This window comes from Mobula birostris, chromosome X (assembly GCF_030028105.1).
Source record: "Mobula birostris isolate sMobBir1 chromosome X, sMobBir1.hap1, whole genome shotgun sequence".
Classification (NCBI taxonomy): Eukaryota; Metazoa; Chordata; class Chondrichthyes; order Myliobatiformes; family Myliobatidae; genus Mobula; species Mobula birostris.
In genome coordinates, this window is record NC_092402.1 from 76,546,482 (window position 1) to 76,561,612 (window position 15,131).

Here is a 15,131-nt window from a genome sequence, read left to right on the forward strand (position 1 = left end):
TCCACAGCTTTTGGTTTGGAATGTACAGCAAGTTTTCATAGGCACACACTCATCCACACAGGTTTTAATGAAGTCTGGAACAACTGTGGTATACTCTTCCAAATTCAAAGATGAATTCCTGAATGCAGTCCAGTCACTGATTGAAAGCATTTCTGATCATTTTGTTTTTCATTTTGACTCAAAAAATTCAGACCCTTACCACATAACATGCAGTACAATTTGTTAGCAAAAAATAAACAGTAAAACAACTCAAAACTGTTTTGCTCACTATGGTTTCAAACATTCAGGCTTGGAGATTGCAGAAACAGCCAGGAGTGAAACAATTTCACTACTTCAATAAGTTAGGAACTACAAAGAATTTGAAGATATCGACAATCATCTTGAATGTTACAATAAAACTGAAGATTTAGAGTATGCAATCATCAAAAGCATTGTATTAAAACACCAAGGCATGATATATGAAGATAGGGAAGGGACGAAGATGACACATCTGAACTGGAGCTAGTGACTACACAGGGTGCCAGGGGATTTATTGTTATATTACAGCACTACTTCATGCAAGAAGGGAATGAAGGCAGTCCATCGTCTGCACTAGCTGCCAATTAAAAGGACATAACAGTGTACAATAGATTAATTCCTGTCGATAACCATTATGAACTAATACGCAGTTTTATAGTACTGTAGTAGTTTTGGTAGTGTTTTAATTTGTTTTGCACTTTATTTAAATACATAATTTGCTACTCAGTTTGAAGGTAGCTTGGCCTTTTTTTTAATATAGCTTTTTAACTATTTCCATGAAACTTCAGCTAATTGGGGCAACTATTAATTGGACCAAAATATACTGCTGCCAATGTGTCCAAATTATCCAGAATCCAGTGTATCAAACAATCCAAGAAATACCAATCTTAACAAAAGAAAATGATTGTTTTCAATAAATGTAAATCTTAATCCCTTATTCTCACAAACTATACAGTATTTGATTTTTACTTTCAACAATCTTTCTCCACCACCCTTGTGTGGCGATGAGGTTACAAGATTTGTACTGTTTTTAACATGTTTGCGTTCACTTAGACATTATTTTAAAATCTTCAATGTTGGACCTCTGAAAATATTCAAAAAAGGAGTTGATCTATATTTTAGATTACTTCCGCTCAGTTTATGTAAATATAAAATGACTTTTAAAAATTTGGCTAGTTGACAGCCATAGAATTTCAAGGGAGTGAGGCATTATTTTAAAGTCTATCCTGCTGCTACTGAACAAGAGTTTCAGTTCCAGACAGTACATTCTATTTCAATGGAATACATTTCAATTCTGTACAATCAGATGTGTTCATAGATTGACACAAAGATTACTTGACCACAATCTGCAATACCACCACCTGCCAAAGATGTCAGTGTTGCTCCAATCACAATTACGCAATAAATACTTAAAAGGAAACGAGAGAAACAAAAGGAGTCAGGGTTTGAAATTTCAGTTGTGTTTCTAGTAATTGCTCACTTCTAGGATTTCTTCATGTCTAGTTTAAATTTTATTTGATTAAAGAAAAAATTCAAAAGACCTATTTTTCTGTACCTCTCTATAGACCCATTGTAGTATGAATGATGTGTAGTTAGACAAAAAGGGAAAATGAACAATTGTGTATTACATATACATAGAATAGTACAGCACAGTACAGGCCCTTTGGCCCACAATGTTGTGCTGACCCTCAAACCCTGCCTCCCATATAAGCCCCCACCTTAAAATCCTCCATATATCTCTCTAGTAGTCTCTTAAACTTCACTAGTGTATCTGCCTCCACCACTGACTCAGGCAGTGCATTCCATGCACCAACCACTCTCTGAGTAAAAAACCTTCCTCTAATATCCCCCTTGAACTTCCCACCCCTTACCTTAAAGCCATGTCCTCTTGTATTGAGCAGTGGTGCCCTGGGGAAGAGGCGCTGGCTGTCCACTCTATCTATTCCTCTTATTATCTTGTACACCTCTATCATGTCTCCTCTCATCCTCCTTCTCTCCAAAGAGTAAAGCCCTAGCTCCCTTAATCTCTGATCATAATCCATACTCTCTAAACCAGGCAGCATCCTGGTAAGTCTCCTCTGTACCCTTTCCAATGCTTCCACATCCTTCCTATAGTGAGGCGACCAGAACGGGACACACTACTCCAAGTGCGGCCTAACCAGAGTTTTATAGAGCTGCATCATTACATCACGACTCTTAAACTCTATCCCTCAACTTATGAAAGCTAACACCCCATAAGCTTTCTTAACTACCTTATCCACCTGTGAGGCAACTTTCAGGGATCTGTGGACATGCACCCCCAGATCCCTCTGCTCCTCCACACTACCAAGTATCCTGGCATTTACTTTGTACTCTGCCTTGGAGTTTGTCCTTCCAAAGTGTACCACCTCACACTTCTCTGGGCTGAACTCCATCTGCCACTTCTCAGCCCACTTCTGCATCCTATCAATGTCTCTCTGCAATCTTTGACAATCCTCTACACTATCTACAACACCACCAACCTTTGTGTCGTCTGCAAACTTGCCAACCCACCCTTCTACCCCAATATCCAGGTCATTAATAAAAATCACGAAAAGTAGGGGTCCCAGAACAGATCCTTGTGGGACACCACTAGTCACAACCCTCCAATCCGCATGTACTCCCTCCAGCACGACCCTCTGTCTTCTGCAGGCAAGCCAATTCTGAATCCACCTGGCCAAACTTCCCTGGATCCCATGCCTTCATTACATCTAGATATTTTCAGAATTTTCATTTTTATACTGGTCTAATATCTTTATGATTGTGAATTACATCTTTCCTTAGCTTCATTTGGCAAGTTCTTGAATAGCCAGGGCATCAAAGGGTATGGGGAGAAGGCAGGGGAGTGGGGATGACTGGAAGAATTGGATCAGCCCATGATTGAATGGCAGAGAAAACGCGATGGGCTGAATGGCCTGTTTCTGCTCCTATATCTTATAGTCTTCTGTGAAATATTTACTTTTAAAAAGATATAACATCCAAAAGAAACCCTACCATCAGGCCAGTGCTTACAGTCCATTATTAAACTGGATAATTCTTAGGAAAGAAAGTGAAAGGCATACATATACTTTACTTCATACTTTATTGTTGCCAAACAATTGGTACTAGAACGTACAATCATCACAGCGATATTTGATTCTGCACTTCACACTCCCTGGATTACAAATATTAAATATTTAAAATTTAAAGTTAGTAAATATTAAAAATTTAAATTATAAATCATAAATAGAAAATAGAAAAATGGAAGGTAAGGTAGTGCAAAAAAACCGAGAGGCAGATCCGGATATTTGGAGGGTACGGCCCAGATCCGGGTCAGGATCCGTTCAGCAGTCTTCTCACAGTTGGAAAGATGCTGTTCCCAAATCTGGCCGTACGAGTCTTCATGCTCCTGAACCTTCTTCCGGAGGGAAGAGGGACGAAAAGTCCGTTGGCTGGGTAGGTCGTGTCCTTGTTTATCCTGGCAGCACTGCTCCGACAGCGTGTGGTGTAAAGTGAGTCCAAGGACAGAAGATTGGTTTGTGTGATGTGCTGCGCCGTGTTCACGATCTTCTGCAGCTTCTTCCGGTCTTGGACAGGACAACTTCCATACCAGGTTGTGATGCACCCTAGAAGAATGCTTTCTACAGTGCATCTATAAAAATTAGTGAGGGTTTTAGGGGACAGGCCAAATTTCTTTAGTTTTCTCAGGAAGTAAAGGCGCTGGTGGGCCTTCTTGGCAGTGAACTCTGCTTGGCTGGACCAAGTCAGGTCATTTGTGATATTGACCCCGAGGAACTTAAAGCTTTTGACCTATTCCACTTATGCACCACCGATGTAAATTGGGTCGTGCGGTCCGCTACTCCTTCTGAAGTCAACAACCAATTCCTTCGTCTTAAAGCTTTTGACCTATTCCACTTATGCACCACCGATGTAAATTGGGTCGTGCGGTCCGCTACTCCTTCTGAAGTCAACAACCAATTCCTTCGTCTTGCTGACGTTAAGGGATAGGTTATTGTCTTCGCACCATGCCACCAGGTTCTTAATTTCCTCTCTGTACTCAAACTCATCATTACCCGAGATACGGCCTACAATTGTTGTGTCATCAGCAAACTTATATATTGAGTTTGATGGAAACTTGGCTGTACAATCATGGGTGTACAGTGAGTACAGCAGGGGGCTGAGTACACAGACTGAGAAGTATAAGGTATAAGTATAAGGTCTCATCAATCAAGCTTGAACTTTCCAATTAAAGTTAACAGCTATATAAAAATGCCCCCAAGTAACAGATTACCTTGATAATTGAATGAAAACTGACTGAAATTTGAGCTAGATCTTATCCTTTTAGCTATGGAAATCCAATTATTAATTCTGACTATGATATCTGCAGGCCAGCGTGAAATTCAGAGATGTTATCTCCTTTTTTCTTTTGCATTCAAATAAAATGATTGTACACAGTTCACATAAGGAAGGAAGGAAGCAAGGAAGGAAGGAAGGTAGGAAGGTAGGTAGGCAATCATACCAATCCAGTCATGTGCACCTTGTTCCATTCGGTTATAAATGGAACATGCAAAGGGCACAGGGCAGGTGTCCAGAGCACTTCACTGGACAAATTCATTTGACAGTAAACATTATGGAGAAAGAACACATTACTTTCTGGGTCTTTTACTGATTTGATCACAGATTTAAATATTAAAAAAATCACATCTTCCTCTACATTTGCAGAAAGCAGGAGTCATGAGCAAAGCTGGCATTTAGATGCCCTCAGTAAATGTTACTAAGAATATGCTGATGAGGCATCTTCTTAATCTGCTGTAATATGCATGGTTCAGGTATACCCAGTGCTGTTAATCATAAACTTTCTTAATTCATCTATCTTCTCAAATGGTCAGCTCATGTTCCATCTGGCCAAGGAACATTTCCATTCTTGCACACCACAATTTCCCCATAAAATAACAGTATGAGGAACAGTTAAATAAAACATCCAGCCCAGGGATTCCTAATCTTTTTTGTGCCATGGATCCCTAACATTAACCGAGGGGTCTGTGAACCCCAGGTTGGGAACCCCTGACTAAATTCTAAGACATGCTGCTCACTTGAAACTCCAGCACATAAAGAACAACTTCACAGGCTGTTTGGGATTTCTAATAACAAAAAGAAATTTGAACCCCAGTTAGCTTAAGATGGTCTATTTCGCTCCAGAGATGCTGCCTGATCTGTTGAGTTCATGCAGCTGTTTGTTTCTAACCCACTGCTCAGACGGACAGGTAGACAGCAGTTTCTCTCTGAAAATGATAGGCAAAGGACAGGCTCCAGCCACCTAGCCACAATGCAAGTTCTATTGAACGGAAACATCCCATGTCTTCCTCTAACATTTGTATTTGAGAGAGTACGCTAATATGATAAACACCTACTCCCAGCAGAATTCAGGATAGTGGGTAGTGCTGCTGCTTCACAGCTCTAGACATCCCAGTTTAATTGTGATCTTTGGTTGCCTGTGGGGAATTTGGGACTTTGTGGATTTTCTTTCTCTCTCCTCTCTCCTCCCTGTTCTAGGTTTCCACCTTCCTCCCCCCCATCCCACCCCACCCTGCCCTTGGATGCCAAAGATGTGCTGGGTAGTGATTGGCTACTGTAAATTGCCCCAAGTATAGGTAGGTGAAAGGAGAATAATGGAGCAGGAGGAAGAACTAATGGGAATGCAAGAGGTAAGGTGCAACTGGTACAGATTGGATCAAAGGGCCCATTTCCTTTTTGGATGACTCCCTAACTCTAAGCATTTTCATGCAACAATTTATGGGCACTTACAATTTCAGAATCAGAATCAGGTTTAGTATCACTTGCAATGTCATGAAATTTGTTGTTCTGTGACCGCAATATATTGCAACATTTTATAATAAAGGTGTTGAATTACAATAAAATTAAATTAAATAAGTCATGCAAAAAGAAAGGGGAAAAATACTAAGATAGTGTTCATGGGTTCAATGTCCATTCAGAAATCTGATGGCAGAGGGGAAGAAGCTGTTCCTGAATCATTCAGTGTGTGTCTTCAGGCTTCTGTACATCCTTCCAGATGGTAGCAATGAGAAGAGGGCACAACCTGGGTGATGGGGGTCCTTAATAATGAATGCCACCTGTTTGAAGCATCACCTTTTGAAGGTGTCCAATTTAGAAACCAAGCAACTATGTTGCCTATCGTTTGGTATAAATGTAGCAAATGCTTGTAGGTTACAAACAGGGTAATGTTTAAGTAACTGAAGTGACAGATTGACCACCATTTAATCTTTACACAGGTGAGCCTTCTTACTATGGTTTCAGTAAAATAATCAAACAGCAATGGGTAGATTAATCAGGACAAGTGAAAGTTTTCCTTATTACAGATCCCTTGTGCCATGGGCAAAGATTAATAGATGAGATGATTTATTTTTCATTGAGAAAGGCCCAGGTGCTTTGAGATGTGAATAACATCACATGTGGATAATATTCTGGTCCTGATAAATGAACAGCATTCTTCATCAAAAAAAGACTTCAATAAAATGATCCTTGGCAGAAAACAAATGGAGTGCTTGCCATTTGTGGTAACATGGTAAACTTCCTTTGTATGGAAAGGATTGGTTTCCCAGAGCAATGGAAATTCCTACACTACATAGAGGAAATCAATTAAATAGATTGTGTGGTACTCTACAGGGACATTAACGAAATATTCACTGTGGAAATAAAGATCAAAATGAGTTCAGCACATACATTTTTAAAAATAAAAACAAAAATTCAATGCAATTGACATGGCAAATTAAATAAGTGTTTGAAGCTACTGTTCTTTTAAAAAGGCATTACAGTTTAAAAGTATATTTGAAAACAGCTTACACAGTGATTTCAAAGCACTGTAAAGTTAGGTTTTGCCATTTTCCTCTTTGACAGCATGACAATGAGAAAACATCAGTAAATATTGTGCAAAAACAACAGGATTTAGAATAGCAATGTACAATCAAATTGAGTGTTTAGAAATACAAGAGCAGCTTCAACTTTGTGAGGCAAGAGAATATGAAGGCATGGAGAGCAAGTAGATATGGATCAACATCATCGGACTTCTGGATGAAGATAGCTACAATTGCTTCAGTCCTTTCCTTTGAATTTGTGTGGTGAACTCCCACGTCACCATCAATAGGGATGTCCAGTTTCTTCCCTCCTCCTGTCAGTTGTTTAACTGTTCACCCTTCCTGAACGGAGGACATTTGCTTTAGCCCACTCATTACTAGACTTTAAGCTCCAGCTATAGCACTTTTGTCAGATCTGTATCCCATTCTTAGGTGAGCTTGTTGCTAATCTAGGCATGCTGCTAGATATTACTTGAAGGAGCAACACACATCGAAGTTGCTGGTGAGCGCAGCAGGCCAGGCAGCATCTCTAGGAAGAGGTACAGTCGACGTTTCAGGCCGAGACCCTTCATCTGAAACGTCAACTGTACCTCTTCCTAGAGATGCTGCCTGGCCTGCTGCGTTCACCAGCAACTTTGATGTGTATTGCTTTAATTTCCAGCCTCTGCAGAATTCCTCGTGATTACTTGAAGAAGAATCGGTTCCTTGCATGAGAGATGGTGAAGAGTTCTAGTTGTGGGCCTTTTTTAAGTGACCAGGATTTACATGAAAACAGGCTATATTCTATTTTGTGGGGTGTGACAGAGAGTGCTCAGTAAACACAATCTTTCAAACACCCACAGGCTTGTCATTCTGCTGTTGTTGCACTGACTGTGTGCACTTGAATGTCTTCCTCGGCATACTTTCATAATGAGTCCTAAAGGGTTTGGCTTTCCCTCCACAAACTGTGGAATATTCCATTTCTTTAGAAATGGGGATGTGTAAACGTGTATAGTGTTGTTTGCATACTGTATTGAAGGTAAGTGCTTCTGTTTATTTTGTAATATGATTGTAACTACATTGTGGGGTGCATCATATTCTAATTCATGTGTAGTCTTAAGTTAACTCTGTGGGTGATTAAAGATGGTATGTCCTGGTGCTGAATAAACAGTGCTCATCACTCTCAGTGGGAGAGAGATCGAGGCTGCCAAGAGTTCACACTGGACAAATTGTCTTTTCTGGTAGATACCTTTGGTAAATATTGGCAGCTTTCTTTTCAGTAGTTTCACTAGTTTTTGTAAGTTTGATTTTTGACGCACCTAATAAACATCCTTGCACTGAAGTGCTAGGTGACTCCAGCTATTTTTCGTTTGGTCAAAACCCATGTATCTAACATGGAAGCAGCTCCTTTATACAAACTTCTATAGAACCACTGTACTGCTTTTCTACTGTTATTTCTCTGCTACATGATTTTGTTGGCATTTTTTGGACAAAGTTATGACACTCCACATGCACTGAGTTGACTATAAGATATAGGAGCAGGAGACGATAAGATATAGGCCATTTGGCCCATCAAGTCTGCTCCAATAGAGTCTGAAGCTGGAGACAACCACAAATTCAAGATGCCATGGATTAATGACATCAAGTGGTAAAGAAGATACAAGAGCATACCAGCCCATTCATAAATGTTTGCCTCACAGTCATGTTAAAAATTGTATTCAATGAATGGAGATATTCATTATGAAATAATTTGAATTTAAGAAGTCAGCACAGGGTAATACAAAATAAAAGGGTTACAGGGTGTCTTTTCAGAGATTCCACAAGCTTAGTAATGTCCCACCTTGAGAGTCATCCGCTGATCCCGTAGTCCAGTGAGAATAGAGGACCCGCTCCCCAGAAGATCATCCATTCCTTTGTGTGCATTGTGTAAAGAAGTATTAAACTGCAAGGTCTCGTCTATTGCTATTGAGGTGTCAGCATCCTGCACAAGAAATGGGAGGTCCTCATTACCCATTCAGATCCTTCTCAGCATCAATATATTTTTTACTGCTCAGTACTTTTGACACATACACTGATTAGGGAATTTTCCTTACAGGCTACTTACTCATCAGCCTCTGTTAGAACTATCACTTAAGCGAATGGCACAAAAATAAATTATTGTAAACACAAGCTTCAAATCCCTGGATCAGAATGTTAATCATCTGGAACCGTATGATCAAGCTATTTCCAGCAATGCTCTTCAATCCTAAACTTACTCGTCTAAGTAGTTTTTTTTTTAAAAAGTATATTCTCTAGAAACAGAATTCACCACTCAAGCACTCATCCTGCTTGCCAAGGCCTTCTCATGGCCCCTTCTGGCTCTCCTAATTTCATTCTTAAGCTCCTTCCTGCTAGCCTTATCACCTTCTAGATCTCTATCATTACCTAGTTTTTTGAACTTTTCGTAAGCTTTTCTTTTCTTCTTGACTAGATTTTCAACAGCCTTTGTACACAATGGTTCCTGTACCCTACCATCCTTTCCCTGTCTCATTGGAACGTATGTAGAACTCCACTCAAATATCCCCTGAACATTTGCCACAAAGCAGGACAACAGACTCAAAATGTAAAATCAAGTTCATCATGTTCTGCCAGTGGTAGAATTTTACTAAGACTTTATTTTTATCTATGTTCTCCACATTTCAATGGTACTTAATAATCCTGGTGGTAAAATAATTCAGTAATATACTATTCCTGATTGCCTTTTTATATGAAGCCACCCCTCCCCTTGGGAAAAGATATAAAGCAACATCTGGAACTTTGCTCAACAATTAAAAGGAAAGATATAACAATAATTTAGAGTACAGGGTAACATTGAGCTATACACCAAAGTTACTAGTCATTGGCTAAAATCATCTAAAATTATTTTGTTTTAAAAAGTTGAGTTGATGTATTTATTTATTGAGATACAGTGTGGCGTAGGTCCTTCTGGCCTTTCGAGCCACACCACACAGCAATTCCCCAATTCAACTCTCGCCTAACTATGGGACAATTTACAATGCCCAATTAACTTACCAACCGGTATGTCTTTTGACTGTGGGAGGAAACCAGAGCTCTCAGAGAAAACTCACGCGTTCCACTGGGAGGACGTACAAACTCCTTGCAGATGATGTCAGAATTGAACTCTGAACTCTACCCAGCTGTAAAAGTGTCATGCTAACCACTACGCTACCGTGGCGTCCATGTACTTGCACCTTCAAGTTATTTGATCATATCTGTCTTGAATGACTACCCAGATATGCTTCCATCTGATTGTATCTTAGGAATCCATTTTGCCTTTCAATTTTCTGGATTATGTGGCTTATAGAACATAGAATAGTATAGCACAATACGGGCCCTTCGGCCCACAATGTTGTGCCGACCCTCAAACCCTGCCTCCCATATAAGCCCCCACCTTAAATTCCTCCATTTACCTGTCTAGTAGTCTCTTAAACTTCACTAGTGTATCTGCCCCCACCACGGACTCAGGCAGTGCATTCCACGCACCAACCACTAACCAAAAGGAATCAAAGCTCCTCTAGGTGTGTTGGTTTTCTTATCAGAGAGTATTATCACACCAGTACATACCCTTTTATTCCTTGGAGCTGTTGTGTTGTGTAAGCCAACATTTTTCACATGAGCCTGGATGGCGGTGCTGGCCAACAGGCCTTCTGCTATCCTTGACCAATACTAAAATATTGTATACTTCCCACTGCAGTTACTGACAGCAAACCATTAGTGTCAACCCGTCTGCTTTGTGTCCTAAATACGATGACCAGATTTGATATCCTTAACACTGCCTTCGGTGAGACCTAACGCCATAGAATGGAAGCTCAGTGTTTCGGTTGAATTATTTAAAAAGCATCCAAACCACTATAGTTGTAGAATGAGTGCAAATTGTTTGCACTTTATGCAAATACTAAATCGTGATACTGTAAATCCTGCAATTGGATGAGAACAATACAGTAGAATACAGACAGGAAGATGTGTGTGAGGCCTGTGTTCTGCGTTAGGTGTCAGATGTGGGAAGTATGGAAGACCACCAGCCTCCCAGATGGACACATCTGCGCCAGGTGCGTTGAGCTGCAGCTCCTCAGGGACTGCCTTAGGGAACTGGAGATATAGTTCGATGATCATAAGTTAATGGAGAAGATCCTGAGAGGCAGCATTTCTGAACATTTGGAGAGGCAAAAATATGATGAGGAATAGCTTGCCTTTGTCAAAGGCAGGTCATGTCTTTCAAGCCTGATTTAATTTTTTGAGGATGTGACTAAACACATTGATGAAGGAAGAGCAGTAGATGTAGTGTATATAGATTTCAGCAAGGCATTTGACAAGGTACCCCATCCAAGGCTTATTGAGAAAGTAAGGAGGCATGGGATCCAAGGGGAAATTGCTTTGTGGATCCAGAACTACTTGCCCACAGAAGGCAAAGAGTGGTTGTAGACGGGTCATATTCTGCATGGAGGTCAGTGACCAGTGGTGTGCCTCAGGGATCTGTTCTGGGACCCTTACTCTTCGTGATTTTTATAAATGACCTGGATGAGGAAGTGGAGGGATGGGTAAGTTTGCTGATGACACAAAGGCTGGAGGTGTTGTGGATAGTGTGGAGGGCTGTCAGAGGTTACAGCGGGACATCAATAGGATACAAAACTGGGCTGAGAAGTGGCAGATGGAGTTCAACCCAGATAAGTGTGAGGTGGTTCATTTTGGTAGGTCAAATATGATGGCAGAATATAGTATTAATGGTAAGACTCTTGGCAGTGGGGAGGATCAGAGGGATTTTGGGGTCCGAGTCCATAGGACAGTCAAAGCTGCTGTGCAGGATGACTCTGTGGTTAAGAAAGCATACAGTGCATTGGCCTTCATCAATCATGGGATTGAATTTAGGAGCCAAGAGGCAATGTTGCAGCTACAGAACATAGGACCCTGGTCAGACCCCACTTGGAGTACTGTGCTCGGTTCTGGTCGCCTCACTACAGGAAGGATGTGGAAGCTATAGAAAGCGTGCAGAGGAGATTTACAAGGATGTTGCCTGGATTGGGGAGCATGCCTTATGAGAATAGGTTGAGTGAACTCGGCCTTTTCTCCTTGGAGCAGCGGAGGATGAGGGGTGACCTGATACAGCTGCATAAGATGATGAGAGGTATTGATCGTGTGGATTGTCAGAGGCTTTTTCCCAGGGCTGAAATGGCTCACATGAGAGGGCACAGTTTTAAGGTGCTTGTAAGTAGGTACAGAGGAGATGTCAGGGGTGAGTTTGTTTGATTGTTTTTTTTTATAAACGCAGAGAGTGGCAAGTATGTGGAATAGGCTGGCAGGGGCGGAGATAGAGGCGGATACGATAGGGTCTTTTAAGAGACTCCTGGATAGATACGTGGAGCTTAGAAAAATATAGGGCTATGGGTAACCCTAGGTAATTTCTAAAGTAAGTACATGTTCGGCACAGCATTGTGGGCTGAAGGACCTGTATTGTGCTGTAGGTTTTCTATGTTTCTATATGTTTCTAATATTTTAGTTTTGCCACTTGATAGCTTGTGAAATGAGTACCAGGAAGTACAGACACAGCAATAGTTTTGCAAACTGCACTGATAGAGCTCATAATTCACAACAGGTTACCGCTTCCTTTTATGGAGACAGTAACTGGGTATTGAAGTATTCTAATTCTAGGCCTCAGTAAAAAAAAAGCATAGGATCTGACATTAAAAGACAATAACATTGCTTCAACAACTGACGTTCATGGCCTTGTCACTTTAACAGTGGAAGCAGTAGTTTCTGTGCTCCTCGTTGTTCGGCTTGGGCAAAAAATAATTAAACCCACGGTTCACAATTTCAAGAGATAGTAAGGATTGTCAAAATAACTAAGGTTGACAACTGAATTATGTGGAGAAAGGCATGATAGAAGCAGTGAGAGTACGCCACCCACCAAACAAAAGGGAAGCATTCACAGATGTGTTCCTCATGAGATGCTAAGCATCCGTGTTCACAATGACCTCACTGCTATATAGAATTTTCCCTACAGCTAGTTTTTTTTTAATCTCGTCCCACTGCAGCCATCATTCTCCCAGCTGGATACACTTACAATCCATTTCATCCTGCTCTAAACACGCAAGTTCGGTCAGCGGTTTGGTAAGCACCTACACCCTTTTCTATCGTAATTAGAGGTCCTCAATAACAAACAGCAGATTTCACAGCAAGGGTGAGATGATGGACAGCCAAACTAAGTAAAGCAATCTGGTAAAGATGCTTTGGACTCAGAGTCTATGCACAGCTTCTTCTATGCTGTGTGCCTCCATGACTCTGCAGAGTCTGGCTCTGGGCCTGTACTCACTAGAATTCAGAAGAATGAGGGGGATCTCACTGAAACCTATTGAACGTTGAAAGGTCTCTATAGAGTAGATTTGGAGAGGATGTTTCCTGTGGCGGGGGAGCCAAAGACCAGAGAACATAGCCTCAGAATAGAAGGACGTTCATTCAGAATGGAGAGGAGGAGAAGTTTCTTTAGCCAGAGAGAGGTGAATCGGTGGAATTTGTTGCCACAGGCGGCTGCCGAGGCCACGTTACTGGGTGTATTTAAGGCAGAGGTTGATATATTCTTGATTAGTCAGGATATGAAGGGATATGGGGAGAAGGCAGGAGATTGGGGGTGAGAGGGAAATGGATCAACCATAGTGAAATGATGGAGTAGAATTGACAGGTCAAATGGCCTAATATCTGCTCCTATATCTTATGGTCAAACAGTGCGGAAGGTCAGGATCTTGCTGCACAACCATTCTCTGCAGCTTTTAATTTACTGAACAGGAGCTTATTGGCACGGTTAGCCTTTATTGTCTGAATTCAATTGCCTTTTAGCAGGTATGATGAGCTGCTTTCTTGAACTGCTGCAATTCTTCTTAAGGTACTCACTCCACGACTATATATAAAAAAAAGAGTGCTAGGGTTTCAGATCCAATGGAACAAAGAAATGGAAATGTATTTCCAAATCAGAAGTGTGCAATTAAGCATGCAGACACAGGTTAGCAAGAGGCCATTTGGCCCATCTAATCTGTACTAGCTGCTAACTAAGCATCAAATCAGTTCCACTGGCACATTCTTTCCTTATTACTCTGTAAATTATTCTCTTTCAAATGCCTATCGAATTCCCTTTGGAATGCTTTATTAGCTTTGTTTCCATTTATCTTACAAGCAACTCAAATGTTAATTATGATGAGTGAGCTCTTCTCTGGGTGGTGGAGTGGAGATACACCTCCACCAAAGGAGGTTTAAGGTGCTCCTTCACTCTGCCAGCCTGCAGGTCACCCTTGGGCAAGGTGTAGCACCCGCTTAGCCCCCCGATCAAACTCACATGAAGCCATAGGAGCAGGTGGTGGATGGTCGTATGAGCAGCTGGCGCATATCACAAGTCCTGGTCATGCGAACACTGACGCCAGGCAGACAATCTCTGAAGAGTATTGATAATGGCTGGGTTTACCTGTCTTGTAATGACACTGCCCAGAAGGCAATGGCAAACCACTTCAGTAGAAAAATTTGCCGAGAACAATCATGGTCATGATAGACCATGATTGCCCACATTATACAATACAGCACATAATGAATGAGTTCTTCTTTCCCTATAATATACATCTATCTTTTCCTCAAAGAGTCAGGCTCAGACCTATCTAATAATGGGAAGAGCCTCTCTCCATTTCTTAGACAGTTAAGATCCTGCACACTTTTTTCAAACATGCTCCCAACTTCTTGACTCAATGAAAGATTCAGCTTCTTCAGTCTAACCTTGTGGCTAAGATTTCTCTTCCCAGGAAACATTCATCTAAATGCTTTCTGCACTCTGTCTTTCTAGGGCTTTCGCATCCTTCCAAAGTGCAGTCACCAGATTTGGACAAAATATTCTCGGTGTGGCCTGACCAGGTTTAACATAACATTCCCTCTTTACTTCTCAATACATCTACTAATGAATGCCAGGTGGCACTCCAACTGATTTTTCGATGTGCCTTGCCATTTTCATGAATACCCTGTTACCATGCATCCCTTTATACCCATATTATTTGGGCTATATCGTCTCGCATTATTCTACGAGAAGACATCATTTCACCCACTGAAGTATGAAATTTAAATTCCCATGCACCTGTCTATTCAGATGGCCTACCAGTGTCTTCCTGCAGTCTATTACACTCCTTCAGTTTACAACTCAGCTTTGCTTGCTCTGCAGATACAGATATTTTAACAGTACCCATACCTAAAGCAACAGTG

The 15,131-nt window shown here is 41.1% G+C and overlaps 1 protein-coding gene across 2 annotated transcripts in view; it reads right to left on the reverse strand.

The window, feature by feature from the left end:
* The window catches only part of gosr2 (golgi SNAP receptor complex member 2), an 81,144-nt gene that overhangs the window by 35,516 nt on the left and 30,497 nt on the right, over nucleotides 1-15,131 (reverse strand). For both annotated transcript variants that reach the window (XM_072249297.1, XM_072249298.1), the window contains exon 5: nucleotides 8,707-8,847. In XM_072249297.1, the coding sequence (XP_072105398.1) occupies nucleotides 8,707-8,847 (141 nt within the window). The remainder of the gene's footprint in view (nucleotides 1-8,706; nucleotides 8,848-15,131) is intronic.